General features: G+C 47.0%; 2 protein-coding genes and 1 long non-coding RNA gene across 7 annotated transcripts; 2 read left to right on the top strand and 1 right to left on the bottom strand.

The window, feature by feature from the left end:
* Positions 1–623: 623 nt before the first annotated feature.
* Positions 624–6,384, top strand: LOC111834371 (uncharacterized). 5 transcript variants are annotated; one of them, XM_072713299.1, is made up of 5 exons: positions 705–849; positions 2,069–2,237; positions 2,379–2,840; positions 4,303–4,467; positions 4,703–6,384. In XM_072713299.1, exons 2-5 carry the CDS (start codon positions 2,133–2,135, stop codon positions 5,306–5,308), a joined length of 1,338 nt encoding a protein of 445 aa, XP_072569400.1. In that variant the 5' UTR covers positions 705–849; positions 2,069–2,132; the 3' UTR covers positions 5,309–6,384. The 5 variants fall into 5 exon arrangements, with proteins under 5 accessions (XP_072569399.1, XP_072569400.1, XP_072569396.1 ...); XM_072713298.1 differs by having other exon boundaries at positions 624–849; positions 2,069–2,840; positions 4,321–4,467; XM_072713295.1 differs by having other exon boundaries at positions 2,069–2,840.
* Positions 6,385–6,525: 141 nt separating this feature from the next.
* On the top strand, positions 6,526–14,087 carry igf3 (insulin-like growth factor 3). Its single transcript, XM_023793599.2, has 4 exons — positions 6,526–7,664; positions 10,241–10,388; positions 11,382–11,539; positions 12,365–14,087. Exons 1-4 carry the CDS (start codon positions 7,590–7,592, stop codon positions 12,548–12,550), a joined length of 567 nt encoding a protein of 188 aa, XP_023649367.1. The 5' UTR covers positions 6,526–7,589; the 3' UTR covers positions 12,551–14,087.
* Positions 14,088–23,110: 9,023 nt separating this feature from the next.
* On the bottom strand, positions 23,111–25,232 carry LOC111834376 (uncharacterized). The gene is made up of 3 exons (XR_002835999.2): positions 25,124–25,232; positions 23,579–23,677; positions 23,111–23,386 (listed from the first exon to the last, which is right to left on the bottom strand). It is a non-coding gene; the product is annotated as an uncharacterized lncRNA (long non-coding RNA).
* Positions 25,233–27,339: the final 2,107 nt, after the last annotated feature.

The following is a 27,339-nucleotide window of genomic DNA, read 5'->3' as shown; positions in this document are numbered from 1 at the left end:
CAGCGAAACCGTGTACAAATCAGCGCGGGACAGGGGAAACATAGGGAAACTGAATTGCCCGGTACACCTGAATTAGTAACTCCAGAACACGAATTACTACGAGAAAAAAATCTACCATAACACGTACCTATAAGGGGCTCCACGACCCAAGCTGATGGCGTTAATTATGCATTGTTCATTTTACACCAACTCAGAATGGGATACATGAAGAAAAAAAACACCACATCTGCTGAAAATCAAAGTGACCAAAACTGATTGTGAATGTTACTATTTTAGCAAATAAGTGTTTTTGTTTTTCTCCAAGGATTTTGTGTTTAAATGTGAGTGTATTTTTATTATATGTCAATTCTAATAATAGGCCTACGTGTTTGGCAAAAAAAAATAAAATGTCAGAAACCAAAGTCACAATTTTTATTGCATTTCTATGGGAAAAGTTGTTGCTTAAAGAGCGACGATTTGGAACGAATTAGCTCGTAAAGTCGAGAACAACTTGTACTCTAAAGCCCGTTACATCAGCTTCGAATGGAATTAATACTTCGCCGTGGATTGTGAGATATCCCTTCCGTTACATAGTGATGTTGTTGTACACATTGCGGACGGAATATAGGCGTATCGAGAGGAATGCTCTATAGTTCCCTTCCCTTGTATATTTCAGTTAGAAACGTGCAATCTTATCTGGGGACACCCTTCGAAACGCGACCATAACGCGCACCTTTTCCAGATAAAAACAGGGCGTGGCGCCCTTCCCATAACGTCACAATGAGGACCCCTGAAAGCGGAAGAGGATGCGGCTGCTGGCATGGAGCTGAGGTCTGCGAGCCGCCTCGCGAAGTGAGCAGCCTAAATAAGGTGAGTAGCCGAGTAATAAATAATAGGTGGCAAAACAATGTGCACATTTTTGCTATTCTCGTAGTTGTTGGCGGTGTAATAAAGATATTTAGACAAAGAACCCGATTCTTTGTGGCACAATGTTATTTCAGGTCATGCACGTAAGAGGCAGGCTACCAGGCGGGCGCACCGCGTGTAGTTTTGATTGGAATCGGATATATTTGTATTCGCGTACCTTAGGTTGAGTTTCAATCGTTCAGGTGATGTCGGTGCAAAATGCTACTCAGTAAGGGCCTTGATTGTCAGTATTGGAGGAGAGGGTTAACTTTACTTTACGCTTTTAAAGACTATTACTTTTGCTTTTTTTTTTTTTACCTAAATCGAGGAACAGCTGCATTCTGATAGCTTGGTTGTGTTAGCCTGTGTAATTACGTGAATGCGCAAATTCTTTATTACCAGTTGAGAATTTAAGGTAAAGTGTCATGGCATATATATTATAAAGAAAGTGACGCATTGAACGTGAACAAAAAGTTAAAATAAGATCAAAGCGTTTGGATTTGTTTTCCACCGTTTTATTTCTGGCAATGAGACCGACTTATAATGGTTAAACTGCCTAGAATTTAATGTACTTGGCGGGCGCGTCCCAGGCTGCAGCACCTAATGAACCCGAACGACGCCCGGATGGTTTGTCTAGCTCCGAGGTTTTAAGCTCTTTTCCACGTTTGAGACCCTCGGACAGAGCGGGTCTCCGGGCTTAAGATCCCCGCGACGCCCCCGGGAGCTGGGGCCAGTATCACAAAGTTGGATTTGTCTAGCAGGATAACTAGTCTGATTTAAGGTAGTCTGGGCTAAATTTAAGTGAATGAAAATAAAGTCCATTTAAACTGCGGTACCTTACCCGACAGGTTATGCCGTTAAGCAAGGAAAGCAGCATCGTGATGCAGGCCTGGGTGCACTACGTGAAATAAACACGGAGGGAGGTGCTTTGGTAAAAATAAGCAAGCAAGACAGTGTTTTGCTAGGCTTAAGTTATACACGCATTATTTTCTGTAACCTAGACTGGAGATCGAGGCGGAGGGGGGTCCACTCTGGGTAGTACCAAGAATATCTGAGCTTTGTACACTTTACTCTTCTGTAATAACAGGGATTTGTCCTATGCATGTTAAAGCTTCTTGCTGCTATTGTATGTGACTTTTTTTTTAATACCTGCTGCTGTTCCATGTGTCCTTGTTTGCTTCAGAGACTCCCTGTTTATAGGTTGCTGCAACATACCTCCAGTACACAGAACGTCCCATCTGGCCAGAATGGGCTCTAAGCGGTACACCAGCCAGCCTTCGACCCGCCGGGACAGCTTTGAGGACGGGGGGGCCTTTGAAAAGTTTGAGCTGTATGTCCCTAAGGAGGCAGAGGTGATTGTTGTTCCTGAGAAGGCTCTGCCTTTGTCCATACGGAGCAGGATGAGCTCAGTCCCCTCGGTGAAGAAAGCAGCTGACGGGGTGGCCGCTGTCTCTGACTGCATGGCCACTTGGATCTCTCCTGTTGTGATTCAGGAGAGAGAGGCTCAGCTTCGAGACTCCAGCAGTCCCCAAGATGACGGACTGGCGCGGGCGCGTCTTCACAGTGCTGTCGTGGCGTCTGCAGCGCTGAGGCACTGTTGCTGGCTTCCCATCACCTGTGCACATCTGGCTGCCTTTAATGTCCTGAGGGACTTCTTGCCCCTAGGGCAGGGCTGTCAGTCCAGAAAGGAAAGGAATGAGGTCCTTTCGGAGCCCACCTCCTTACCTCCAGGACGCGTCCTCCGCTTCACCCGTGACTCCATCATCATCCATGGGGGCCGGATTTTCTTATCCATCAAGAATTCCGCAGCCGCCCTCAAGAGGAGCCATGGTCGCCCCGTTCCCGTACAAGATTCTTCACCCCTGACTGTCATACAGTGTCAGGACAACTTCCGTACGTCTCCGGGCACCCGACAGAACAGGAAAAAGCCCTGTGCCACCGCGGCCAGCGTGCAGGTCAGTGCTGCCGCCAGAGCAGGCCTGTGAGGTTCGGGGTACCTGCAGCGTGCAGGTTAGTGCTGCCGCCAGAGCAGGCCTGTGAGGTTCGGGGTACCTGCAGAGTGCAGGTCAGTGCTGCCGTCAGAGCAGGCCTGTGAGGTTCGGGGTACCTGCAGCGTGCAGGTCAGTGCTGCCGCCAGAGCAGGCCTGTGAGGTTCGGGGTACCTGCAGAGTGCAGGTCAGTGCTGCCGTCAGAGCAGGCCTGTGAGGTTCGGGGTACCTGCAGCGTGCAGGTCAGTGCTGCCGCCAGAGCAGGCCTGTGAGTTTCGGGGTACCTGCAGAGTGCAGGTCAGTGCTGCCGTCAGAGCAGGCCTGTGAGGTTCGGGGTACCTGCAGCGTGCAGGTCAGTGCTGCCGCCAGAGCAGGCCTGTGAGGTTCGGGGTACCTGCAGCGTGCAGGTCAGTGCTGCCGTCAGAGCAGGCCTGTGAGGTTCGGGGTACCTGCAGCGTGCAGGTCAGTGCTGCTGCCAGAGCAGGCCTGTGAGTTTCGGGGTACCTGCAGAGTGCAGGTCAGTTCTGCCGTCAGAGCAGGCATGTGAGGCTCAGGCGGTATCTACATCCTACGGTGGGGCTTTGAACATCTTAGGAAGCGGATGCTAAAAGCCCCTTAGGGATGCAATAATTGTTTCAGCCAGTAATTGGTATCGGCCGATACAGCAGCAGTTGGCCACAGGCCGATGGTTAAAGATGAGGTGATTATTTATCACTGCTAATAACGTTTAAAATGGTGCCCGTATTGCTTTGCACACCTACATGCTAAATGGTTAGAAATGTCTGCTGTGTGGAATAATTGTAACGTTGCAAAATGCATTTTGCCAACATTGTTCTGCTAAAATTTTATATGGCGGACCCACTAATAGACATTTCAACCCAGCAAATCTGTTTGGTCACCTTTAGGCGAGACAGTGAAGAATATGAAGAGTTTCTGAGAAACAAATCTGTTCCAATACAGAAGGCTGCAGTGCTGCTGAATAGCGTTAGTCTATCAGCAACACAAGCATTTGATAGGAGGAGAAAATTCATTGCAGACAGTGCGAACTCAAAAGATATTATTTGGAAGATTAGGGGTCATCATATTTGATTAACCCTGTCTCATAAATATACAAGATGCCTACCGTTATAAAATACAGTGCTCTGTGACTGTTATATGCCAGATTTAATGTTTTCTTACCAAACAATAAATGCTTTCATATTCTTTAAATATAATTAATTTAGTTTTTTAAATTTTATTTGTGTGGAGTGTCCCTTTAAACTTATTTAAGCAGATCCTCCCAAGCAATTTGTATCAAAACAATCTACTGTCTGTATCGGCCAGGAACTTCCTTATCGATGCATCACTAGAGCCCCTGTGTACACTATCAAAAGTGAGTAACTGGAAAGTTAAACACGGTATGTTTTTCCTGCTTGTCCTTAATATACAGATCTCATCTCTGCTTCAGCCTTGTTCCATGGCTAGAGTGAAGCTTCAGGATGCAGGGGCTTTGCTGCAGAAGTTTGGCATCAGTCGGGAGGTGCGTGTGACTCTGAGGAGGCTACCTGAGATACACAGAGGATGCGGGTGCGACTGGCAGCTGGATGCTGTGATGGTGAGTCCTGCCTGCCCTCTACATCTCTATAGCTGGGCTGAACCAAGTAGACGGCAAGGTGTAGTGGTGGTGTTACTACTCAATCATTTGGGGATTTGTCAAGTGGATTTTATTGTTGCTAAGTTTTCTGTGGAGTGTTGTTGTATGAAAGTATGCTCTGTGTTAACTTCTGTTAAGAGCATGTGTGTGTCTCTCTTGAAGTCTAGACTAATGCTAATTTCTTGCTTCCATCTAGGATCGAAATGACCAAATGTTGCCCTCTAGTGGCTCATCAGTAGAGGAGTCTGGTAGTTGTATAAACGTAAAAGATTCCAAAAGCGAAAGTTTCCAAGAACACTGTGCTGTTTTTGATCAGAGTGATCCTGTGGAAGAGAAACATCGGGTGGATAATAAGGAGCAAGACACAAAGGAACCTGTGCTTAAGAAAACAAGACTTTCACACCCTCCTGTGTTAGGGTTACATGAGGGTAATGGAGGAAACAAGACAGTGGATGATGAAAAAGATGGGGATGTGAGCAGGACTGGGTACGGAGAAGAGGGTTCTGCCCTCGGACAGGAGGAAGTTATTGAAGATGGACAAGAAGAAGTGGCCAGGGGTGATAATGGGGACTGTGTGAAACACAAGTGTGATATCAAAAGTGAAGAGACATTGAACTGGGACAGCCACAGCCCAGATAGGTCGCATGCTGGGGAACTGCCCCCCTACCTTGTCACATCCCAGCTAGAAGATCATGCGGCGTTTGACTTCGAGCAGCTGGCAAGGCAGGAGAGGATAAATCGGATTCGGGAGATGATCCGGGAAAAGGAGGCTGCTCTGAGGAGTCTGGAACCCCCCAGTTAAATTCTGCTGGGTGTGGGAGGCACAGTGACTTTGTTTCCTGTTTCTCTGTTCTGTGTTTCCTGGTGCTGACTGAAGTTTTCTTTTGTTTTCCTTTCCCTATTTTGCATACACATTTGCCCCTTGTATTATTGAGTGCAATATATGGCCTGTTACAGGTCACATGGTGTGGAGGACACTGGCAATGCCTTTCCATCACCCCCCGTTTCATTATGGGAAATTTTGTAAAAATAAAATTTAAACAGATTGTATACACTACATTTTGTACATGTGCAAAACTGAGGGGGGGGGGGGGGTATGAATTCATGCATAATTAAGCTGATCTTTGCCTGTTTGCATTATGGGATGGCTTGTGCTCCTGAGAATCGGCTGCCCCGTGCTGCTTTACCAGCCAGGTGATTCCATTCTGTATGCCGGTTAATGTCTGGGGGTAGAGCACGACTCCAGATATAAATGACTAATTCCTATGATGCCTTCTATTTCAAGGGGCTTCATCTACTGACCTGGGAGCAGTTTGAATAGAACAGCCCTTCTGAAGGTTGCCATTGCGTTAATGACTAGAAACTATGTGTCAGTGGTTGTGAATTGCACTGAATACTTTGTAATGGCTGTACTGATGTACAGCCTTTTGTTCAGTTTCCATGAGCATGACATGGGGGTGGGAAGGGGGGGGGTTACATGACTTGTTATGCATATTGAAGTGTCTAAGCAGGCTGAATGGGATTATTTTAGTTTTTCTGGAGTTGAAGACAATCCATGATGATGGATAAGATCCTGTTTCCTACTTGGTTTCTTCCCCACTGTTGGTGTCGCAGGTTTTGTGAAACTACTCTTTCAGGAATCCGCTGTTGTAGGTGAAATGTACGGTGAGTGAGATGTACGGGGTTTTCAGGATGCGGCAGACAATGCGATTTCTGTTTTCACTCTTGGTGGCTTACCACTGTAACACTGAACAGTTTGGGCAGGGGAGTAGCTGAGGCCATTGAAATTAGCTTCTGTTTGTGTTGACTTGCGATTATCTGCTGTTTTCCGTACTCTCTGCACCTCTGTCCTTGTGCAATAAATCATAATGTGTCTGACAGCTGTTTCTTTTTGTTTTAAGCGTTCCCAGTGTCGTTTACACCTGGTTTACCCGTCCACACCTCCTACATATATGCATGGGAAGAGCCAGATTCCCTTTCTTAGCAGTTAGTCAGCTGCACTGTAAACACAGCCGTTGCCTAGGAGACCCCTAAAGCTGAAATGAGCACACAAAGGTGCTTTTGGGTTTTTACACAAATGTCACTGTCTAGCATAAAGTCTCTAAGAATCCTGCATTTATTTATTTGACTTTATTTTGGTGGCCAATTTTGGCAAAAAAGGTTTTTTTTTTTTTTCCTCTATAGAATCCCAGTAATTTTATCTTTCATCAGGCATTTTTAAGTATGGTCCTCAAAAACCTTTGAGATCAGCATTTACTTGGAAAACGAGATATATTGCAAAACCTGCAACACTCTCTTATCAGCAGCCGAAACAAGTGACATTGCTATGAAAATCTTTTTTGTTTTTCAGCAAAGCTTAAAACGGCGACCCCGAGGCGCTCAGCCGCTGCAGGCCGGATCCCCGGGTTCGGCTAAAGCATTGTTTTAAATTCTAATGAGGAACATTTGAAATCCCATCCATTTAACAATCTATGCACCTTGAAAGCATTTAACTTTAATTAAATTTTATGGTACCAAAGTATGGAGTCAAACTGCATTCATGTGTCCCAGCAGCTTTGTGTTTTCTGTTACCCACCCAGGCTGAGGACCCCCTCCCAGTTTTGCAGTCTCTGGATGGGCATACCCTGGCACAAACAAGTCTGGACATATCTTAGTCTATCGATGGACTTGCCCAGTCAGCCTCACGTCCCCACAAAACAAGCCCTGACGCAGGAGAATTCCCCTGTGGAGAATCCTCTATACAGACCAGCTTAGGAAGGGACTTATTAGTCAAGCAATACTGAGGAAAAGCAGGTTATTAATAATGGCTGCTGGGGGGAGCATCCCATGCAGCAGAACACCCCTGAACTTGGTGGGGGCCATTATTTTGGAGAGCTCTCAGCTGGAAGGCCTTTTTTTAAGCTTGCTTACACTTTTGGGGTTGTGGAGGGGGAGGGGTGTTGGTGCGGCCAAAGTTGCATTGTCTTTTTGTTTCTTCTCTGCTGGGAGGGGCATAGAGCCAGGCCCCGCCCCCTTGAGATATAAGAGGGCAGCACTGTGCAAGGCTGGCAGAGCTGGCTGCGTCGCCGGAGACAGACACGGAGATGGAGACGGGCAGGACGATGCGTTCCTCTGCGAGACCCATGTGCTGTCTGTCATCCAGACACCACCTGCTGAAGGTACTGTATGCGCAGACACCGCCTGCTGAAGGTACTGTATGCGCAGAAAGGGGGGGGGCAAAATCTGTGCTTTTGGCTCCTTCATTCGTTGTTGTTTTATATCCATCTCCTCCATCTTTCACCTTCGGCCAAGGTGATGACGGCTTTAAGGACTGCCGCACACTGCCCCCGAGGCCGGTTCCGTGACCCAGTGAGCACCTGCTTCCCCAGTCAGGCTGACAGATACCGAGAGCAGCACTCCAACGCGGCTCAGTTTTGAAATAACTTTTTCCCCTTTAAGTGGCAGCACTGCACCAGGCTTCTGAATAACGCCGTACAGAGGCTCAGTTTTGCACTTGGCTCTGCTACTGCTTTGCTGTTCTTGTAAAGTTCTGCTGTGTAAAGTGCCGAAACCAACTGCCAGAAGCGCATTGTATTCAGCTACACACACAAGGCAAACACACAATGAAAAAATCTAGTCTGATGTCCAGCATGGGGGAAAAAAGTTTTTCTTTTGATCTGGCTGTATGTGGCCCTGTTTCTGGCCGCTGTTTTCCTTTCTCTTGTCTGCTCTTTCAGCACTCATGTTAGCCTTGGGCCAGCTGCTGCTCCTAGATGCCGCTCTCTAAGACAGTCGGATGTACTCTTTTGTCCCAGTTGTGCTACTGTTTGTGGGTCTGGATACAGTGGGGTAATGTGTCACACCCCCACGACCCTATCAAGCTCCTCTCTGACTAACTGAGAATCATGGTGTGCCACCTGTGACCCAGGACCAGCGCAAAATTGTATAACGGCATCTAGCAAGGTTGCACTGGGCTTGCTGTTTGACCGTGGGCTTAGTGCAGTCCGGGCACTCAGAGTCAGTGTCTGCAATCCACATGATTGACTCTGCACCTCCAGGTCCCTCTGGTGGGGGTGTGTACACGCACGAGCGTGCCTGCATGCAGGCTCAGTGCATTTAGAGAGACATATGAGAAGTTTTATAATTGTCTGAGTTCTGGTTGAGACCCATAATTGAGTATTTTGAATCTTGTGGGCTGTCTGTGTTTGGCTTGTGGAGGCACTTCTGCAGATCCTCTTATCTTTATTACTCAGGGATATTCTGTGTCCCTCTATCAAGGCCTATCTTGTTTATAGGGGCCCGTGTCATTATCCCCACGGTTGACGGCACCGCTTGTTTCCTATACTTCATTTCTTCAAATGATTTTTCTTATTTATTTGCATTCTCATGTGAGTCATGCGGTTTGCTGCTGCACCACTGGGATTACATACTTTGCATGCAATCTGTAGACTGGCAGGCATGAGGAAGATCTTTCCAGAAGCGGTGGCTACAGGTTTCCTCCAAGCTGCTGTGGTTTATTTTGTGTTTGTGTGTTAATGGCACATCTACGCCATCATCTGGTGTTTTTAAACAAACACGGGCTCAATCGATAGGTCTTCGCTGAATCTGTTGAACTTGCTATCGATGAAGCGACAATGACGGCATTTTCTTCAAAGTCTCTTCATGGACCATTTTGCATTTGGAACTTTTAATGGAGGGTGATGCCGTTTTCTGTTGTCCTACTTTCGAGGAAAAATTGTAACATCTAATTATTATCCTCAGTAATTAGATAACATTAGAGGAAGTGTAACCGCATATTTTATGTCTGTATTTGGATTGTACTCTAAGCAATTTGTTTACCTGGGGATATTTTAATCCATTGAAAATACATTGTTGATGTTTTCTTGTTTTAGGTCAGGCTTATGAGAGGGGGTTCAAGAAGGTTTTCAAAGTTAATCATTTCCTTCCTTATCCCAAGTTTTGTTTACTGCTGTTAGTGGCTGGTTTGGTCTGAACCTCCCTCTCTCCTTTACCTGTAATTACAATCCAGCTGCCTAACCCCCTCAGTCCCTAACCCTAACCCCCTCAGTCCCTAACCCTAACCCCCTCAGTCCCTAACCCCCTCAGTCCCTAACCCCCTCAGTCCCTAACCCTCTCAGTCCCTAACCCTAACCCCCTCAGTCCCTAACCCTAACCCTCTCAGTCCCTAACCCCCGCAGTCCTATGCATGGTGTCACTGTGGCCCATGTCTAGGCTACAGCTTCGTGTGTGTGTGTGTGTTTGTATGTGTGTGTGTTTGTATGTGCGTGCGTGTGTGTGTTGGTCGTGTTTATTTTACATTGTCTGGACGAAATGGCCCCCACCATGTAATCAAAACCTGTTATTTTGACGTTGTGAGGAAGATTTTTCAGGTCCTCACGAAGATCTGTGAATGCAGTCAAAAAATTAAAAATGACAAAAGTCTCGTATATTGTTTGGTTACTAATGATTAAGGTTAGGGCTGGGTAGGGGTTAAGGCTGTCATTGTTGGTTTTTAAGTTTTTCTCAAAGAAGTGTGTGTGTGTGTGTGTGTGTGTGTGTGTGTGTGTGTGTGCGTGTGTGTGTGCAGGTGCTTCAGCACTAGTCGAGTACCTTTTCGCTCTGCATTTCTGGACTGTGACAGCGGAATAACGCTCCACGTGGACCACATGCCTCACTATTTGCTAGTGTAGCATCACCAGAGCGTGTGTTTGCCCCAGAGGCCGTCTTCCTGAGCTGCTCCCCCCTGTCTTCACAGGTGAGCTGGTGGAGAACCCTCTGCGTGCTCTACCCCGTGCTGTACCTCACGGGGCTCCACGGCGGGGCGGAGGCCCTGAAAGCGCGCTGCGGCCGCGAGCTGGTGGCAGACCTGCAGTTTGTGTGTGGGGACCGAGGCTTCTACCGAGGTAGCCGGCTTCTCACGGATCTGCACGCCACGAGCAACTTTACACTGCTATACTGGAAGGATGGATGCGTAAAATATTACGCACAAATATATTGCAAAATAAAAATAAAAATATCAAAGGGTCATTTAAATTTATCTGTACTGAAAATATCGGTAAATTAAAACAGAGTTAATGCTAACTGCACTGATGTGTCAAAGTGAAAAGGAATCTGCCCCGGACCTGTACAGGCCTCGGCCGTTACCCATTAGGGGGCAGCACCACACTGGACCAGTGTTTATTCTTCCTAAGCTGCTGGGGCTTGCATGACATGCTGCACTGGGAACACGCAGCTGCCACCAATCTTAACTAAAATGAGCAATGTCACGGCAGAGTCGGAGATCTGCGCCCACATCATGGCACTTGAATATATCCGCTAGTTCCAATTCCAGGTCTTTACCTCTGATGGTAGCTCTGAATGGATGGATGCCTGTTTCAGTGTCAAATTATGGTCCAGCTGATGTCTGTCATGATGTCAGGTTGTTCTGTTTTGCTGCTGCTCTGCAGTAAACTTGTTCCCCTGGACAGAGGTTATGTGTTTCTGGCTGTCAGTAAGGTGGCACTTTGCTTGCCGTCTGCCTGACCTCTTCCCTGCTTACCTCTGCTGTGTCCTCCTCCAAGGATAGCAGCTGCTATAAAGGACCTTCAGGCAGGCTATCGTCAGGGAATGCGGACACGTGTTCACTTCTTGCAGTTATAAATAGGGACAGAGAGTTAAAGAAACTGCCCTTGTGAATGCATGCTGAGTTTTTCTGCACTTGGTAGTTATTGTGAGTAACAGGTAGCTGCACACATTGAGAAGTTACTTCTTACTTGTAAGTTTGTTGCTCATGTATTTAAGTTCATCATATATGTACCTTCTTGTGGTGACGTATGTTTGTGTTCTTTATGTGAGAATGAGTTGCAGTGTAACAGTGACTGCGGTGACTTAGCCGTTCTGTGTCCCTCTCTGCTCAGGAAAGGTATCCGGTGCCAGGGGGGGCGCCCGTCTGCGGGGTAAGGGCATTGTGGAGCAGTGCTGCCTCCGTGGCTGCGACCTGCAGCACCTGGAGGCTTACTGTGCCAAGCCGCACCGTGCCCGGCGACACGCCCCGCCCTCTCACCCGCGAGCCGTGGTGAGACCCTTGCAAATCAGGCATGACCCAGTGAGACGGCACCACCGGGGAGGCCACATCACCAGGAAATCCACATGCCCTAACACACCATGCAAACCTAGTGAGGCCTTACGGCACCAGAGAGAGCACATTGACTGTCCAACCAAGCCCTCAGTGAGACAGCCGATAGCCCCCCGTGTGAGCCACACTGTCAGCTCAAGCCGATAGCCCCCCGTGTGAGCCACACTGTCAGCTCAAGCCGATAGCCCCCCGTGTGAGCCACACTGTCAGCTCAAGCCGATAGCCCCCCGTGTGAGCCACACTGTCAGCTCAAGCCGATAGCCCCCGTGTGAGCCACACTGTCAGCTCAAGCCGATAGCCCCCCGTGAGGCAGTGATGTCCAGGCAGCCCATTTCCATCAGCAAACACTTAACAAGGGGCCTGGGGCACACGGTTGGGTTCTTGAAAGCTGCAGATTTGCATGGTAGACAGAACATATTCTCAATAATGCATTTACGTCGACATATGGCAAAAGCCAGCAGAGGTGGGTAGTCCAGGTCCAGAGATTAACAATCCAGACAAAGATTTTGTTTCAGCCAACCAATTGAGTACTCTGTGACTGTGACTCTTTATTCTCAATTGGCTGGTTTAAACAAAATTTTGGCCTGGATTTTTACTTTTTGAACCTGAACTCTCCAGCTCTATAAGCCAGCACCAGAAACATCAGTCAAGTGCCAATGTTTGCCATCTCTGCTGAACTTTGTAATAAACTCGACAGCGATACCCGGGTGCTTTGTTAGCGCTGAATCCCTGAATGGTGGTGTGTTCCTTCCTGGCACCTGGTAGGAGGAGCTGTACCATGTTGTCTTCCCCAAGAGAGCCCTGGCTTTCCCGAGGCCTGTCCGTCCCACGGTGCCTATGTGGAGACGAGGCAAGGGGGGTGTGGAACGCAGCCTCGAGGAGAAGAAGCCCGCGTCAGGAACCGGACTGGCAGACACCTGGAGGAGTGTGCTGGACATGGGAGCTGTGTGACTGAGAATCGGCGTGCAGGCAGCCGGACCGCACACTCACCTGCTGCTCTGAACACAGGGGTGTTTGCACAGGGGTGGGTGCTGTAGCCTCAGCGATGCCTTCAGCCCCCAAGAGCCACAGCAGCTGCCTGCTTCCTGCTGTTTACCCACATGGAAATGTGAAAGCAGACGGGGGCTCCAAGTCGGCTCCTTTTATGCAGTATTTATTGTAGCTTTTCTGCTTCGGTTGATAAACTATTTAAAGGTGATATTCGGGCACGTTGCATTGTCAGTGAAAGTGTTCAGCACACACAGCTGCTTTTACTGCCTGTACTGGACTGTATCTGAAGAGGTTTTAAGGCATTAAGTTGAAGATGAAACTGTAAGAGTGGAAGGCATTCACACACTTAAGGTCCTTTTATTCTTTGATTTTTTTTTCTTTTTCAAAAAGCATATGCACTATTGAGCATTTTCAAATGCTTGCTTTATGAAATGTTATACTAAGTGGTAATCGTTTGTGTGATGTACTTTCTTTCATTGCATAAACACCCCATCACCTCCGTTGTCTCCGAGAGATATTATGTATGTAGATTAGAGCCAGGAAACCAAATGTTACTTCTTAATTTGGCTTTTGCCTGAAATCCTCTTCTTAGTAATATCAAAGAATTGATCCTATGCCATTGTTTGCACAACAAAGTATTTATATCTTTTTTTTTTTTTCTTGTAAATTTAGGACCAGCTTATTTATGATGGGGGTTTGTTGTCCCTCCCATGAAGATGTATCCTCCTCCTCCCCCCATGAGTTTAAGGATTTTTTTTTTCTTTGGTTCTCGAAGTGCTTTGCGGAGGGCTGAGGGATGCCCGACCTCTGACCTTGAATCTGCCAGTTTTACGGTGTTGGTACTAGAATCACACCAGGTGAAGTTACCCAGTAACCATATGCAATTAACCCAAATGAGTGCCAGAGTGACCCAGATCCGGATTAAGAAGCATTGTGGTCAGTTAGGGGGTCAGTCAGCCTCCCAGTATTTCAGCCATTTATGTTAGTTTTTTTTTCTGTTTTTTTTTCTACATAAAATAAAACGAATATAAATAGACCTAATCATGAGGTGACAGCCTGAAAATGTCAGAACCTATTCATTGTTTTTCCAAGAAATCCCTTATCTACGGAACCCGGAGGGGGAGGGGGCACAGCACAGATAGTCATGGAATGTGTTTTTTTATTTTTATGCGCACAATGTATGAGAATCCCTAAAATGTGCACTGCATTTGGTTTTTAATGATCTCTGACAGGTTAAATTGTGTTTTAGTTATTTTGCCAAAGGAAACATGCCTGCAGAGGCCCGACGCCGGACTCATTTGTACGAATACCATGGGTTTTATGCTAGTAAATTTATTTGCTCAGATCTTTGTAATGCATAATTTGTCTCCAGTCCAGCTTGGTCTTCTTCTGCTAGTCCTGCCACATGTCCACACAAAGTTGCACACAATTCTGTGATGGAAATTAGGGTTTATGGCCGTTCAAATCTATGCAAAATAATAAATATATGTATACTCCATTCCACAGCCATTCCAGCTTTGTCTTATTCTGCTAGACATGTCCACACCAAATGTAAATCTATCCCATGGTAGAAATGAGGTGTTACGGTCATCTAATTCTTAACACTGCACATGGTAACAACTAATGGCCCATATGTGTACATGAGGCCTTATCTTTGTAATAATGTAAGTTTCCCATTCCAGATGTATTCTCCCACACTTCTTTAATTGAGAAAATCTATGCTTTGCGGTCATTTAGTTACCATTTACATGTCAGGTATGAATTTGCCTTTTATTTTAAGTTGTTAATTTATTTACTACTAGCATTGTCACAATTGAAAACTCTGCGAATGGCTTGACCACAGTCCGCTGACTGCTTCTGACGTCGTGGGCTTGTTTTCCTCAGGCAAGAACGTAACCAAAGCATGAGTACAGCTTAATTAACTTAAGAGGTTAGAGAGCTCAAAATCGCAAACAGAGACGATGAAAAAGGAGAATCTTGTGCATGTTTTAGGGATTTTGTGAGTTCGATTTAGTATATTGTGTGCACAAAACCCCAGGGCTGCATATGTATCTCCATGTGTAGCATTTTCCTTTATGTTTTATTTGTGCCGTGCTGTTGTGGCCGCTTCATGGTTTTGCCTGCACAGCTCCATGTCTGGCTGATGCTTCCTTTGAATGCAGCCCAGTCTTGTTTGTTAGTGTTTGTTTACACAGCTCGTTGTAAATGCTGGGGCCAAGCTGGCGGCTGCCGCCCACCTCCCGTTTGCTTGGTACGCTTTGGTTTCTAAGCTGCCCCATGCAGCCTTTCTGGCTTTTGGTCTATAACTGAAAGCAAGGGGCGGGGGAGGCCACGCAACCTCGCAGCATCACGTCCCCAAAGTCGCATTAGGCCATGCAACCTCGCAGCATCACGTCCCCAAAGTCACAAGGCCACGCAACCTCGCAGCATCACGTCCCCAAAGTCACAGAAGGCCACGCATACTCGCAGCATCACGTCCCCAGAGTCGCATTAGGCCATGCAACCTCGCAGCATCACGTCCCCAAAGTCGCATTAGGCCACGCAACCTCGCAGCATCACGTCCCCAAAGTCACAGGAGGCCACGCATACTTGCAGCATCACGTCCCCAAAGTCACAGGAGGCCACGCATACTCGCAGCATCACGTCCCCAGAGTCGCATTAGGCCACACAACCTCACAGCATCACGTCCCCAGAGTCACAGGAGGCCACGCATACTCGCAGCATCACGTCCCCAAAGTCACAGGAGGCCACGCATACTCGCAGCATCACGTTCCCAAAGTCACAGGAGGCCACGCATACTCGCAGCATCACGTCCCCAAAGTCACAGGAGGCCACACAACCTCACAGCATCGCGTCCCCAGAATCACAGGAGGCCACGCATACTCGCAGCATCACGTCCCCAAAGTCACAGGAGGCCACGCATACTCGCAGCATCACGTCCCCAAAGTCACAGGAGGCCACGCATACTCGCAGCATCACGTCCCCAGAGTCGCATTAGGCCACACAACCTCACAGCATCACGTCCCCAGAGTCACAGGAGGCCACGCATACTCGCAGCATCACGTTCCCAAAGTCACAGAAGGCCACGCATACTCGCAGCATCACGTCCCCAAAGTCACAGGAGGCCACGCATACTCGCAGCATCACGTCCCCAAAGTCACAGGAGGCCACGCATACTCGCAGCATCACGTCCCCAAAGTCACAGGAGGCCACGCATACTCGCAGCATCACGTCCCCAAAGTCACAGGAGGCCACGCATACTCGCAGCATCACGTCCCCAAAGTCACAGGAGGCCACGCATACTCGCAGCATCACGTCCTCAGGGTCCCGGTGACATATCAGCTGGGCAGGTCACCTGCGGTTCAAGGGTGCTTCGACTCCAGCTTGCAGACACCCCTTGCACCAGAGTAGAGTAGAACCCAGTATTTTTCCATATATATTGAAGATAGATTCCAGTCCTCAAAGGCACCAAGCATCTGTTGCAGCCAAGCACTGGTTCAGTTAATTGTTTTGGCTGGACCAGTTTACCTCCTATGTTGTGGACTCAGTATTTTCTGGGTGTTGGAGTCCTAGGAGTTTGCTGGAGTTGCTCCTGTTCCGGGTCCTGGCCAGGTTTTGCTCAAACACACGATTTAGGTAAATTTAGCTTTCTGATCATTCATTTTCTTTTTGTGTTTGTTCACTGCTGACAGAAATCTGGTTAACCTGTAAATGCTGCATAGTATCATATCCTTATCTCAGATACCTGGGTGAATATCCAGGGCCAAAAATAGATAAACGTGTAAGAACTGCCCACAATTTACATAATCTGTGATATGAAAATACTTCCACCACTAATTTTAACAACAACAATACTAATAATAAATAAAAAGAATGGAAAAAAGAACATGATCATCATTGTAATAAAAGAAGTCTAGACTTGGGCCCCCCTCTCCAGAATCTGATGTCACGCTTTGGGCACCTGCTTAGTTTCAGACAGCGTTCAGTATAATGGTCAGGGAAAGAGAGCAGACAGTACCAGACTTGCAGTTAGGTGGCAGCAGAGTGCGGGTGTGGCGCTGCAATGCACTGGAGACCCAAGCAGGGGGTCCCTTCATTTTGCCGCATGTTTCCTTGGATTTTGTGACACCACAACCCTGCATTGCTTAAATATGGAAAATGGATGCATAAAACAGTTGTGTGGCTGAAGATGGCCCAGGTCTTTGGGATAAGCTTTTGTGGTTTGGCTGTAGAACCTTCCCTCAAAGCCCAGCAACAAGGTCCAGACCAGCAGTCATGTGTAACGAGCCCCACAATGAAGCCCAATCGCCGGCCCTCTGACTGAGCCACACTGTCAGCTCAAGGGTGCACAAGAAATGAAATCCTTCATGTGCTTCCTCATTTCTGCTGGTTCTCACAGAGACAAAAGGCTTGCAATTTACAATATGTGAAGCATTCTGGGAAATTCACATGTCAAGTAATGGAGAAAATAAAAGCAAAATAAGAAATTAGAAACGGCAACGGTAAAAGACAATTAAAATAATAATAATTTTAAACTACATATAAAAGACAATAAAATAAGAGTAAAAGAAAAAGCATCAGGAGGTAGAAGGTGAATAGGAGCCTGGAATTCCCATCTCCTCGCCACATATTTCCTGTTCCTGCTCCCATCAAAAGAGGAAACCTTTTTTGCACCGGGCCATTCAGTTCAGGTTGAACCTATGTGTTTGATTCGCATAATTATATATTTATCAACCGTGGAGTTTGTTTCATAACTGTACCTAGTTTATCTGTTTTGTGCCGATCCAAAGTGTCTTTCTGTGTTATTCAGATGGATATTCGCCTTGCTCAGATACCTTAATTCAGGGTCGAACAAGAGGGTTCCTGCTGAGATTTGAACTACTAGCTTGCACATTACAGAAATGTAAGATGAACTGATGTAAGTTTCTCCTCCTTCCCTCCTTCTTTCCTTGCTGCTGTACCACTGTTTGTCCTGCCATCTGAAGCAGCAGATGACCTGCCTGCCCTCTGCTTTGAGACTTAAATCTGTTCAGTGTATATTAGGACTTTGCCATCATGTTCATTTGACTTCCTCTGCTGGTCCCTGGAGGATGGGCTCCCCCTTTGATTCTGGTTCCTCCCAAGGTTTCTTCCTTCTAGGGAGTTTTTCCTTGCCACTGTCGCCTCTGGCTTGCTCACTGGGGGCTTCCAGTCAGCTGCATTTTTATGGTTGAAAGCAGGGGGGGTGGGGGGGCAGTTAGGACAATTGCAAAGGCTCATGAGCGACAGGGGCCTTAAAAATTTGGAATAATATTATTGGTCTGGGTTGGGGGCTCAATATGACATGCTTTCATAACTTGCACGCATATGGGGTTCCTTCCTGGTTCTGCATGCGTAAGGGGTTCCTTCCTGGCTCTGCATGCGTAAGGGGTTCCTTCCTGGCTCTGCATGCGTAAGGGGTTCCTTCCTGGCTCTGCATGCGTAAGGGGTTCTTTCCTAGCTCTGCATGCGTAAGGGGTTCCTTCCTGGCTCTGCATGCGGAAGGGGTTCCTTCCTGGCTCTGCATGCGGAAGGGGTTCCTTCCTGGCTCTGCATGCGTAAGGGGTTCCTTCCTGGCTCTGCATGCGTAAGGGGTTCCTTCCTGGTTTTACAAACCAATCAGTCTACAGTATATCTAAATAGTCATTTTCCAGATGTTTTTCTTTTGACTGTTTTTGTAAATTGAAAATTTCTTATCATACTTAAACAAGTATGCAGTGGTTTGCACTGTTTCCTCACACCTCTGGGACCAGGGTTCATTATGTGGAGTTTTTATATTCTCCCCATGTCATGGTGAGGTTACCCCTGAGTTCTCTGGCTTCCCCCCACAGTCAAAACACATGCTGAGGTTAACTGGAGTTGCCAAATTGCCCGTATGTGTGAATGGCGTATGGGTTGGTGGCCCGTCCTGGGTTATTCCCTGCCTTGTCCCCTGAGATGGGTTGGTGGCCCGTCCTGGGTTATTCCCTGCCTTGTGCCCTGAGATGGGTTGGTGACCCGTCCTGGGTTATTCCCTGCCTTGTGCCCTGAGATGGGTTGGTGGCCCGTCCTGGGTTATTCCCTGCCTTGTGCCCTGAGATGGGTTGGTGGCCCGTCCTGGATTATTCCCTGCCTTGTCCCCTGAGATGGGTTGGTGGTCCGTCCTGGGTTATTCCCTGCTTTGTGCCCTGAGATGGGTTGGTGGCCCATCCTGGGTTATTCCCTGCCTTGTGCCCTGAGATGGGTTGGTTGCCCGTCCTGGGTTGTTCCCTGCCTTGTGCCCTGAGATAGTTTGGTGACCCGTCCTGGGTTATTCCCTGCCTTGTGCCCTGGGATGGGTTGGTGGCCCGTCCTGGGTTATTCCCTGTCTTGCGCCCTGGGATGGGTTGGTGGCCCGTCCTGGGTTATTCCCTGCCTTGTGCCCTGGGATGGGTTGGTGGCCCGTCCTGGGTTATTCCCTGCCTTGTGTCAATCATTTTCGGAATAGGCTCTTGTGACCCTGCACAGCACAAGCGGGTGTGAAAGATGGATGTCTTAATTTTTTTTGCAGAATTATTGTAGGTTATTTATCACAGAACCTTATAGGCTCACTCAGTGGCTGAGGCACCTTGAGTTGTGGCACTGCACTCCTCTCCCCTTGGAGGGTGTGTGTGGGGGGGTATTCTATGATAAGACCTCTGTGTTGAACCGGTGACCTTATCTGTTTCGGTGCAGGTGAGCAACCTTTGCTGCTGCAGGGCTTCACGCTCCCACTGGGCCCGCTGGACTCCTCTTAGGCATTACTCCCTTTAGTATTTAACTCTCTACCTGCTCATTTCAATGATGTGTTTTGGTTCTTCAGCCTCCTGGACTGTCAGCCGCTCTGCTTTTCTCTGCGCCTAAGCCGGACTGTCAGCCGCTCTGCTTTTCTCTGCGCCTAAGCCGGACTGTCAGCCGCTCTGCTTTTCTCTGCGCCTAAGCCGGACTGTCAGCCGCTCTGCTTTTCTCTGCGCCTAAGCCGGACTGTCAGCCGCTCTGCTTTTCTCTGCGCCTAAGCCGGACTGTCAGCCGCTCTGCTTTTCTCTGCGCCTAAGCCGGACTGTCAGCCGCCCTGCTATTCTGTGCGCCTAAGCCGGACTGTCAGCCGCTCTGCTTTTCTCTGCGCCTAAGCCGGACTGTCAGCCGCCCTGCTTTTCTCTGCGCCTAAGTCTGACTGTCAGCCGCTCTGCTTTTCTCTGCGCCTAAGCCGGACTGTCAGCCGCTCTGCTTTTCTCTGCGCCTAAGCCGGACTGTCAGCCGCTCTGCTTTTCTCTGCGCCTAAGCCGGACTGTCAGCCGCTCTGCTTTTCTCTGCGCCTAAGCCGGACTGTCAGCCGCTCTGCTTTTCTCTGCGCCTAAGCCGGACTGTCAGCCGCTCTGCTTTTCTCTGCGCCTAAGCCGGACTGTCAGCCGCTCTGCTTTTCTCTGCGCCTAAGCCGGACTGTCAGCCGCTCTGCTTTTCTCTGCGCCTAAGTCTGACTGTAAGCCGCTCTGCTTTTCTCTGCGCCTAAGCCGGACTGTCAGCCGCTCTGCTTTTCTCTGCGCCTAAGCCGGACTGTCAGCCGCACTGCTTTTCTCTGCGCCTAAGTCTGACTGTCAGCCGCTCTGCTTTTCTCTGCGCCTAAGTCTGACTGTCAGCCGCTCTGCTTTTCTCTGCGCCTAAGTCTGACTGTCAGCCGCACTGCTTTTCTCTGCGCTTAAGTCTGACTGTCAGCCGCACTGCTTTTCTCTGCGCTTAAGTCTGACTGTCAGCCGCTCTGCTTTTCTCTGCGCCTAAGTCTGACTGTCAGCCGCTCTGCTTTTCTCTGCGCCTAAGTCTGACTGTCAGCCGCTCTGCTTTTCTCTGCGCCTAAGTCTGACTGTCAGCCGCTCTGCTTTTCTCTGCGCCTAAGCCGGACTGTCAGCCGCTCTGCTTTTCTCTGCGCCTAAGTCTGACTGTCAGCCGCTCTGCTGTTCTCTGCGCCTAAACCGGACTGTCAGCCGCTCTGCTTTTCTCTGCGCCTAAGCCGGACTGTCAGCCGCTCTGCTTTTCTCTGCGCTTAAGTCTGACTGTCAGCCGCTCTGCTTTTCTCTGCGCTTAAGTCTGACTGTCAGCCGCTCTGCTTTTCTCTGCGCCTAAGCCGGACTGTCAGCCGCTCTGCTTTTCTCTGCGCCTAAGTCTGACTGTCAGCCGCTCTGCTGTTCTCTGCGCCTAAACCGGACTGTCAGCCGCTCTGCTTTTCTCTGCGCTTAAGTCTGACTGTCAGCCGCTCTGCTTTTCTCTGCGCTTAAGTCTGACTGTCAGCCGCTCTGCTTTTCTCTGCGCTTAAGTCTGACTGTCAGCCGCTCTGCTTTTCTCTGCGCCTAAGCCGGACTGTCAGCCGCTCTGCTTTTCTCTGCGCCTAAGTCTGACTGTCAGCCGCTCTGCTGTTCTCTGCGCCTAAACCGGACTGTCAACCGCCCTGCTATTCTGCACAGCTGAGTCTGTAAGATGCCTGCAAATTACCTTGAAAGCCCTGCCCACCCCTTTCCCATCTCGGCCAGTGTATGTGTTGGTATATAGTTAGCCTCAATGGAGAACGGGGGCTGCCAAGTCGGCGGGAGAGGCCTTGCCACTCTGCCTCCCAGACCAGCTTGGGTGAGATAATGAGCCCACAGGCCCATAAACAAGGGGAGAGGTCATCCAGAAAGGAGTGTGCTGGAGGAGCTGCTGGTAGGTCATCCAGAAAGGAGTGTGCTGGGGGAGCTGCGGGTAGGTCATCCAGAAAGGAGTGTGCTGGGGGAGCTGCTGGTAGGTCATCCAGAAAGGAGTGTGCTGGGGGAGCTGCTGGTAGGTCATCCAGAAAGGAGTGTGCTGGGGGAGCTGCTGGTAGGTCATCCAAAAAGGAGTGTGCTGGAGGAGCTGCTGGTAGGTCATCCAGAAAGGAGCGTGCTGGGGGAGCTGCTGGTAGGTCATCCAGAAAGGAGTGTGCTGGGGGAGTTGCTGGTAGGTCATCCAGAAAGGAGTGTGCTGGAGGAGCTGCTGGTAGGTCATCCAGAAAGGAGTGTGCTGGGGGAGCTGCTGGTAGGTCATCCAGAAAGGAGTGTGCTGGAGGAGCTGCTGGTAGGTCATCCAGAAAGGAGTGTGCTGGAGGAGCTGCTGGTAGGTCATCCAGAAAGGAGTGTGCTGGAGGAGCTGCTGGTAGGTCATCCAGAAAGGAGTGTGCTGGAGGAGCTGCTGGTAGCACCTAAGGACTCCTCAGGTGAGCACTATAAGCAGTGAGTGAGCTACAAAAATTTCTGAAGGGGGATTCTGGGCTGCTGCCTATTCATTCTCAACCAGGGGTGGTGGGGAGGGATTGCATGATCCAGATTAGTACCCCTGAAATAGTCAGTATATTCACCTTTACATGAATGATATTACACAGAGCAATTTAGGGGTGGGGATGGGGTGGCATATTTTCAGAAAGGGTGTTTTTTGTTATTTTTTCCCCCATGGGGGATACGTCCCCATGTCCTGCCTGTAAGCCAGGGATCATCAACCTGTCTGACAAACGTGTCTATAGCAGGACTCATCTGTGTCTGGGCAAAATGTTTTTGACTGAGAAAAAAATCTATGTGGGATATGTTTTTAAATATTATATAATACTATTAGTCTGTAATGAGGCTCAGCACAGTCACGCATTTCACCCTTAGAGATCCTGATTTTTACAGTGTTCACCAAGCACGTGTGGATGGCCGTAGCTGAATCACTTATTCCCATCAGAGGTGCTCATACAGCTAGACGTTAACTAACTGCCTCATCTTTCCTGTAGGGAAGCATGAGTTTCATTGTACCCTGCTGGGTGCCAGCCGTTTCGAAAAAGACTCAAGTTGTCATATTGGCCTGCCAGTGAACAAAGTGGGCCAGAGAGGAAGGAGATACAAAGGACAGCTGGCATCTCAAGGGCTTTGGAGTCATTTTCCCATACCTGCCAAGATGTAGATGTCTTGTTTCGAATAGAGGGATTGTTTTCAACAGTGATTGATACCTTTCATTGACACTGTGTAGCGCACTAACACCTGTCACGTTGTTACGTTATCTGTTTGCTGCCATCTCTGTTTTCCACCAGCCTGTGCTCGTGCGTCATCATTCTGACTATCAGCGTTTACTCCTCTGTTTTCCAGCAGCAGCGATAACGTCCAGGGTTATTGGTGCCGGATGTAGCAGGACATCAACCCGAAACACAAGCCTGAAATGGCTGGACAGATTTTGATGCATTGTGAGGCACGTTAGCATGCAACATTGTTTGTTCTACTGACTTCTGGGCTCTTAAAGGTCTGAAAACCATCTTACTGTTATGGACACTCTGTCTGCCATTTATGCACATAGACTTTTCCCCTTTAGACAGGTCAATGAAAGATTGTGTGCTTAGAAGACTGGATAATTCTGATTTTAGAGGGACTCATCCATTTTTTCCTTAGAGCCACTGTGTAAATTAATAAAACTTCAAACTGTAAAAAAAGACATTTATATTGGGTGCCTGATTTTTGGTTGTTTATTGCAATTTTACTTGTTGATGCGGGTGTGTTTTACTCTTTAAGGTTTTTGATATATTTGCTCAGTTATATTGCTGAATTTTTGCTCATACCAGGAAATGGTGAGGAAATGGTGTCATACTACCTTCGCGTCCCTTTATATATTACTCCATCCATTCATCTACCCATCCATCCAATCATCCATCCACCTTTAACCATTTATCTTGAATGGGGTCAAGATGGAGTCTGAAACAGCCCAAGGCACAGAGCAGGGAGACCTTGGCCAGGGTTGCAGTACATTAAATATCTGCAAAAGAAAAATGAAAAGCAATATCTAGCCTGATTTGAACTCAATTGCATGCTGCTAAATGCAAACATAACACCAGAGACTATTTCTAAAAAAAAAATGGTGAATTGCAAGTTTGACTCTGCATTAAAGCGAATTCAAACCCTAATAGCAATAACCACTAGTGGGGGTGATGGGGGTATTAATACTGGCCTTCCTGCTGATGGAATCCTGATCCATTGGCATCTTGAAGTAAATGTGCCAAGGATGAGGGTCAGAAGATCATCAGGGTGAATGCATCTTTGGGGATGTCTGGAGAGAGAATGAGATAGTGGAATTCATCAACAAGGCTGTTTTCTTCCTGTATGGTTTTTGAACACTACACATCTGATGGATATGAAATGCCACGCTGTTTCACTTTCAGAGAAACTGAACCTCTAAGTCTAAACCCAACCTTACCCCTAACCTCCAAGTCTAAACCCTAAAATCTAAGTTTAAACCCAACCTAATTCCTAACCTCTAAGTCTAAACCCAACATAACCCCTAAAATCTAAATATAAACCCATTCCAAACCTCTAAGTCTTTTTTTTTTTTTTTTTTTTTTTTTTTTCTCCCTCCTCCACCCCCCCTCTGCGGAGGACTACTTTATTTGTATTTTTTTATTTATTTATTTATTTTATATTTTTATTTGGTTCCTCAAAAGAAGGAGAGGGAGGGGGGAAGGGAACAAAGGAGAAGAAGGGGGGAAGAGAGACCCTAACCCTAACCCTAACCCTAACCCCAAACCTCTAAGTCTAAACCCAACCTAAACCAACCTAAACCATAAATCTAAGCCTAAACCTAACCTAACCCTTAACCTCTACATCTAAATCCAACCTAACCTAACCTTTAAAATATAAGTTTAAACCCAACCTAATCCCTAACCTCAGAGTCTAATATTAAATTAAATAACTAGTGTTTAATGACACAAATGTATCTCAGTCCCAGTGGGCTAGGGGTCTGAACCCCTCATCCCATCTCTGGCACCTACTGCCTCAAGCAGATTTATGTAAACATTTACTTGGCCATAAAGTACGGAAAAGTAGTGTGTTTCAGACAGCACACACATTTGATGACGAAGTTTACAGTACAGCCTACATTACAGTTATATTTATTTCTATTTTTAGGACGGAGAGTGACGGATTGGCACTTGAGAGCCAGTGCACTTTGCCTGATGCCTTGTCTCTGACAACCTGAGCTTGTTTTGACCCATTTCAGTGCACCTGTGTCTATTTCCGTTCTTGTTTGTGTTTTCTACAACTCGGATTGAGGAGTTCTGAGGCCCGGCCAGTCATGTCTGCCTCACAGCTGCTCAGCCCTGGACTTTGGGGTCCCCCCACGATAAATGCCAGATGGCCAGTCCAGCACTGCAGGTGCTGCTCTGGATGTTTTCTGTATGTTCTCTTATCGGAAGACTCTGTGCTTCCAGTTCAATTCTAATGGTGGGAAAAGAGGCCACAGACCTTTAAGAAAGCATTACTGCTGTACTTCATGCAAGAGAACCCCATTTTACAAGTACTTGCACCGCTGTGTGCTCTTGAGTGCCACCTACTGGAGAATCCATGCATAATCCTTAATGTATGTATAGTATGAATAGTATGTACTGTGTGGTCAAAATTAATTTTTTTCGGTATGTTTGATTTTCGGTTTCCTAAAGAACTTATTTGCAATGAATTGCTGCTACAGATCTGATGGACAGTGGTTTATGGTATAACGCACACAATGTTCTCTAATAGAGAATCCTAGTCACAGCTGCAGGTGGACTGACAAACATCAGCTCATTCCTTCCTCTTTTAGATGCATGTCCCCTGAACCCCGGGGTTCAGACTTCCAGCACCTAAAACACAAGGAAAGATAGTTACCAAAGCAAATTGCATATTTTACCATTTTAGCCTGCTAGGAAAGTGAGTTGTATTCAGTTTTCCTGTAGCTTGAGTTGCGAAGTATTGTCTTGTGATGGGCAATAATGCTGCTCCTTGCCCAATTCTTATCTTGCTCTTTTCAGACTAGATGCCAATGTGAATTGCAGTTGCTTACATACTGCAGCAAGGACTAAAACAGCTGTCTGAATAATGTTATATAGTCTGTCATTTGATTTCTTGTTTATGACCAGAGCAGTGATTAGTCATAGAGACACAGCACAAAATGGTAACCCCAAATGTTTACTACCAGCACGCTGTGTGTCCCTACTAATGACGAAGAATACTGCCAAGCTCCTCTTCCATTTCTTCACACTGCTGTTCAAGAAAAGATCTGCCTCCACTAGCATCCAGCAGCCTAGAATGGAGTTTCCCATCATAATAAACGGTTTCTTCACAATAAAAGAATGATTGCTCACCAAAGTTGTGAAGATGAAGTAAAATATGAGTTTTGTGTGTTTTTTCTGTTTTCTATTCTATTTTCTATTCCAGCATGTTGCATTTTTTAATATCATGACCCACCGGATGGGTTATAAGACGGCAGGAACTGCAATAAATTTAATTTATAAATTAATTAAAGGTTTAATGCAGCAGCATTTCCTTAGATTATACATGGCAAAAAGAATACAGATAGCAGGAAGCAATACTCTCTGCTACTGTTGAAATTTATATTATTTTTCTTATTCTGCATATTATTATTCTGTTTTGTGATGTTGTAGCTTGCATATTCCAGTCAGCTTTCTTCCCTAACTGTCACAACCCCTTGTTTGTAATGTAGTTGTGACATTTGTTCCCACTTTTGGTGGTTATTTGTATCTTTAAAATACCCATAAGACTTTAGTTTAAATGTCAGTTTCTAAGGTACAACAGCATCACTCCTCTAAGGTCACAGTGCAATCTGCAAATTATGGCTGATTTAAATCCAGTTGCCTTTAGTTTGTTTCGTTAAAAACAATGTTGCTTGATATTCACTGGGAAATCAAGAACTTATGAGGATAAACATGTTGTTGTAAATGGAATGCATACAGTAAGGCCTGGGTTATGCTTATTTTCAGGGTTGCCAAGCATTAATAACATTTGATATAATGGCCAATGATTTAAATATGTAAGGCCACATTACCTCTTTAATATCGGCACTCTATGTAATGCAAAGGAGACGACCACCACTGGCAACTTACAGGTGCGGTTTCAATTATTCTTTCTAATGTAGAATTAATTTTACCATGCAAAATAACGGCTTTGTTATATTAATTACTTACAGCAGCTCCTTACTGAAAGAAAGCATAAGTGAAGCATAGCACGCCAATACTTACTGATGAGGTAAATTGATGTTTTGTTCTAAGATTTTGACTGTTAATCTAGAAAATGGAAATCTATCTATTTAACTGTGGAACAACTGCAAACTCAACTGGGTTTCTGTCCACTTCCCCTCCACTGTTTGTAGATGCAAAGATGTTATGTCTCCGGTCAAGCTCTTCTTGTGTCGTGTGAGCTGTGGCATTTATATATGCTTACGGAAATGTAACTATAAAATAAGAGAAGTGAGAAGTACAGCTCTGCCTGACTGACAATGAAATGAGTGAAAACATCCTCTTTGAAAACTATTTGACCCATTAGGTGAAGGTGTTTTGGTGTAAACATGCTTCAAGCTGTAAGCCATTTGTTGCTATTTGGGAACGCATTGTAACAATGTCTTGGATTGTTTTTAACATGTGTATCTTGATATCTTTGAGTACAAACTGGATGAAGGACAGGACAGGGCAGCAGATTTTATAATTCTACATTAAATCCTGAGCACCGATCTTCTTATCACCCTCATAGCCAGAACTTATGGTCACACATGAAACTGACCCGAGATCTGACCTCCCTTCTCACTCCAGTGAAAAGTTACACGAACATAAAGAAGGTGGGGGTGTCTGAAATAATCATTTTGAGTTATCTTTCCAGTTAGCCAGCTTTAGCTTTAAATTTGTCATTGTTTGTTGCAGTGGTTGTATTATCTCATGGCCTGTCTGT

This window comes from Paramormyrops kingsleyae, chromosome 6 (genome assembly GCF_048594095.1).
Source record: "Paramormyrops kingsleyae isolate MSU_618 chromosome 6, PKINGS_0.4, whole genome shotgun sequence".
Lineage (NCBI taxonomy): Eukaryota > Metazoa > Chordata > Actinopteri > Osteoglossiformes > Mormyridae > Paramormyrops > Paramormyrops kingsleyae.
This window is presented reverse-complemented; position numbering and strand designations above follow the sequence as displayed.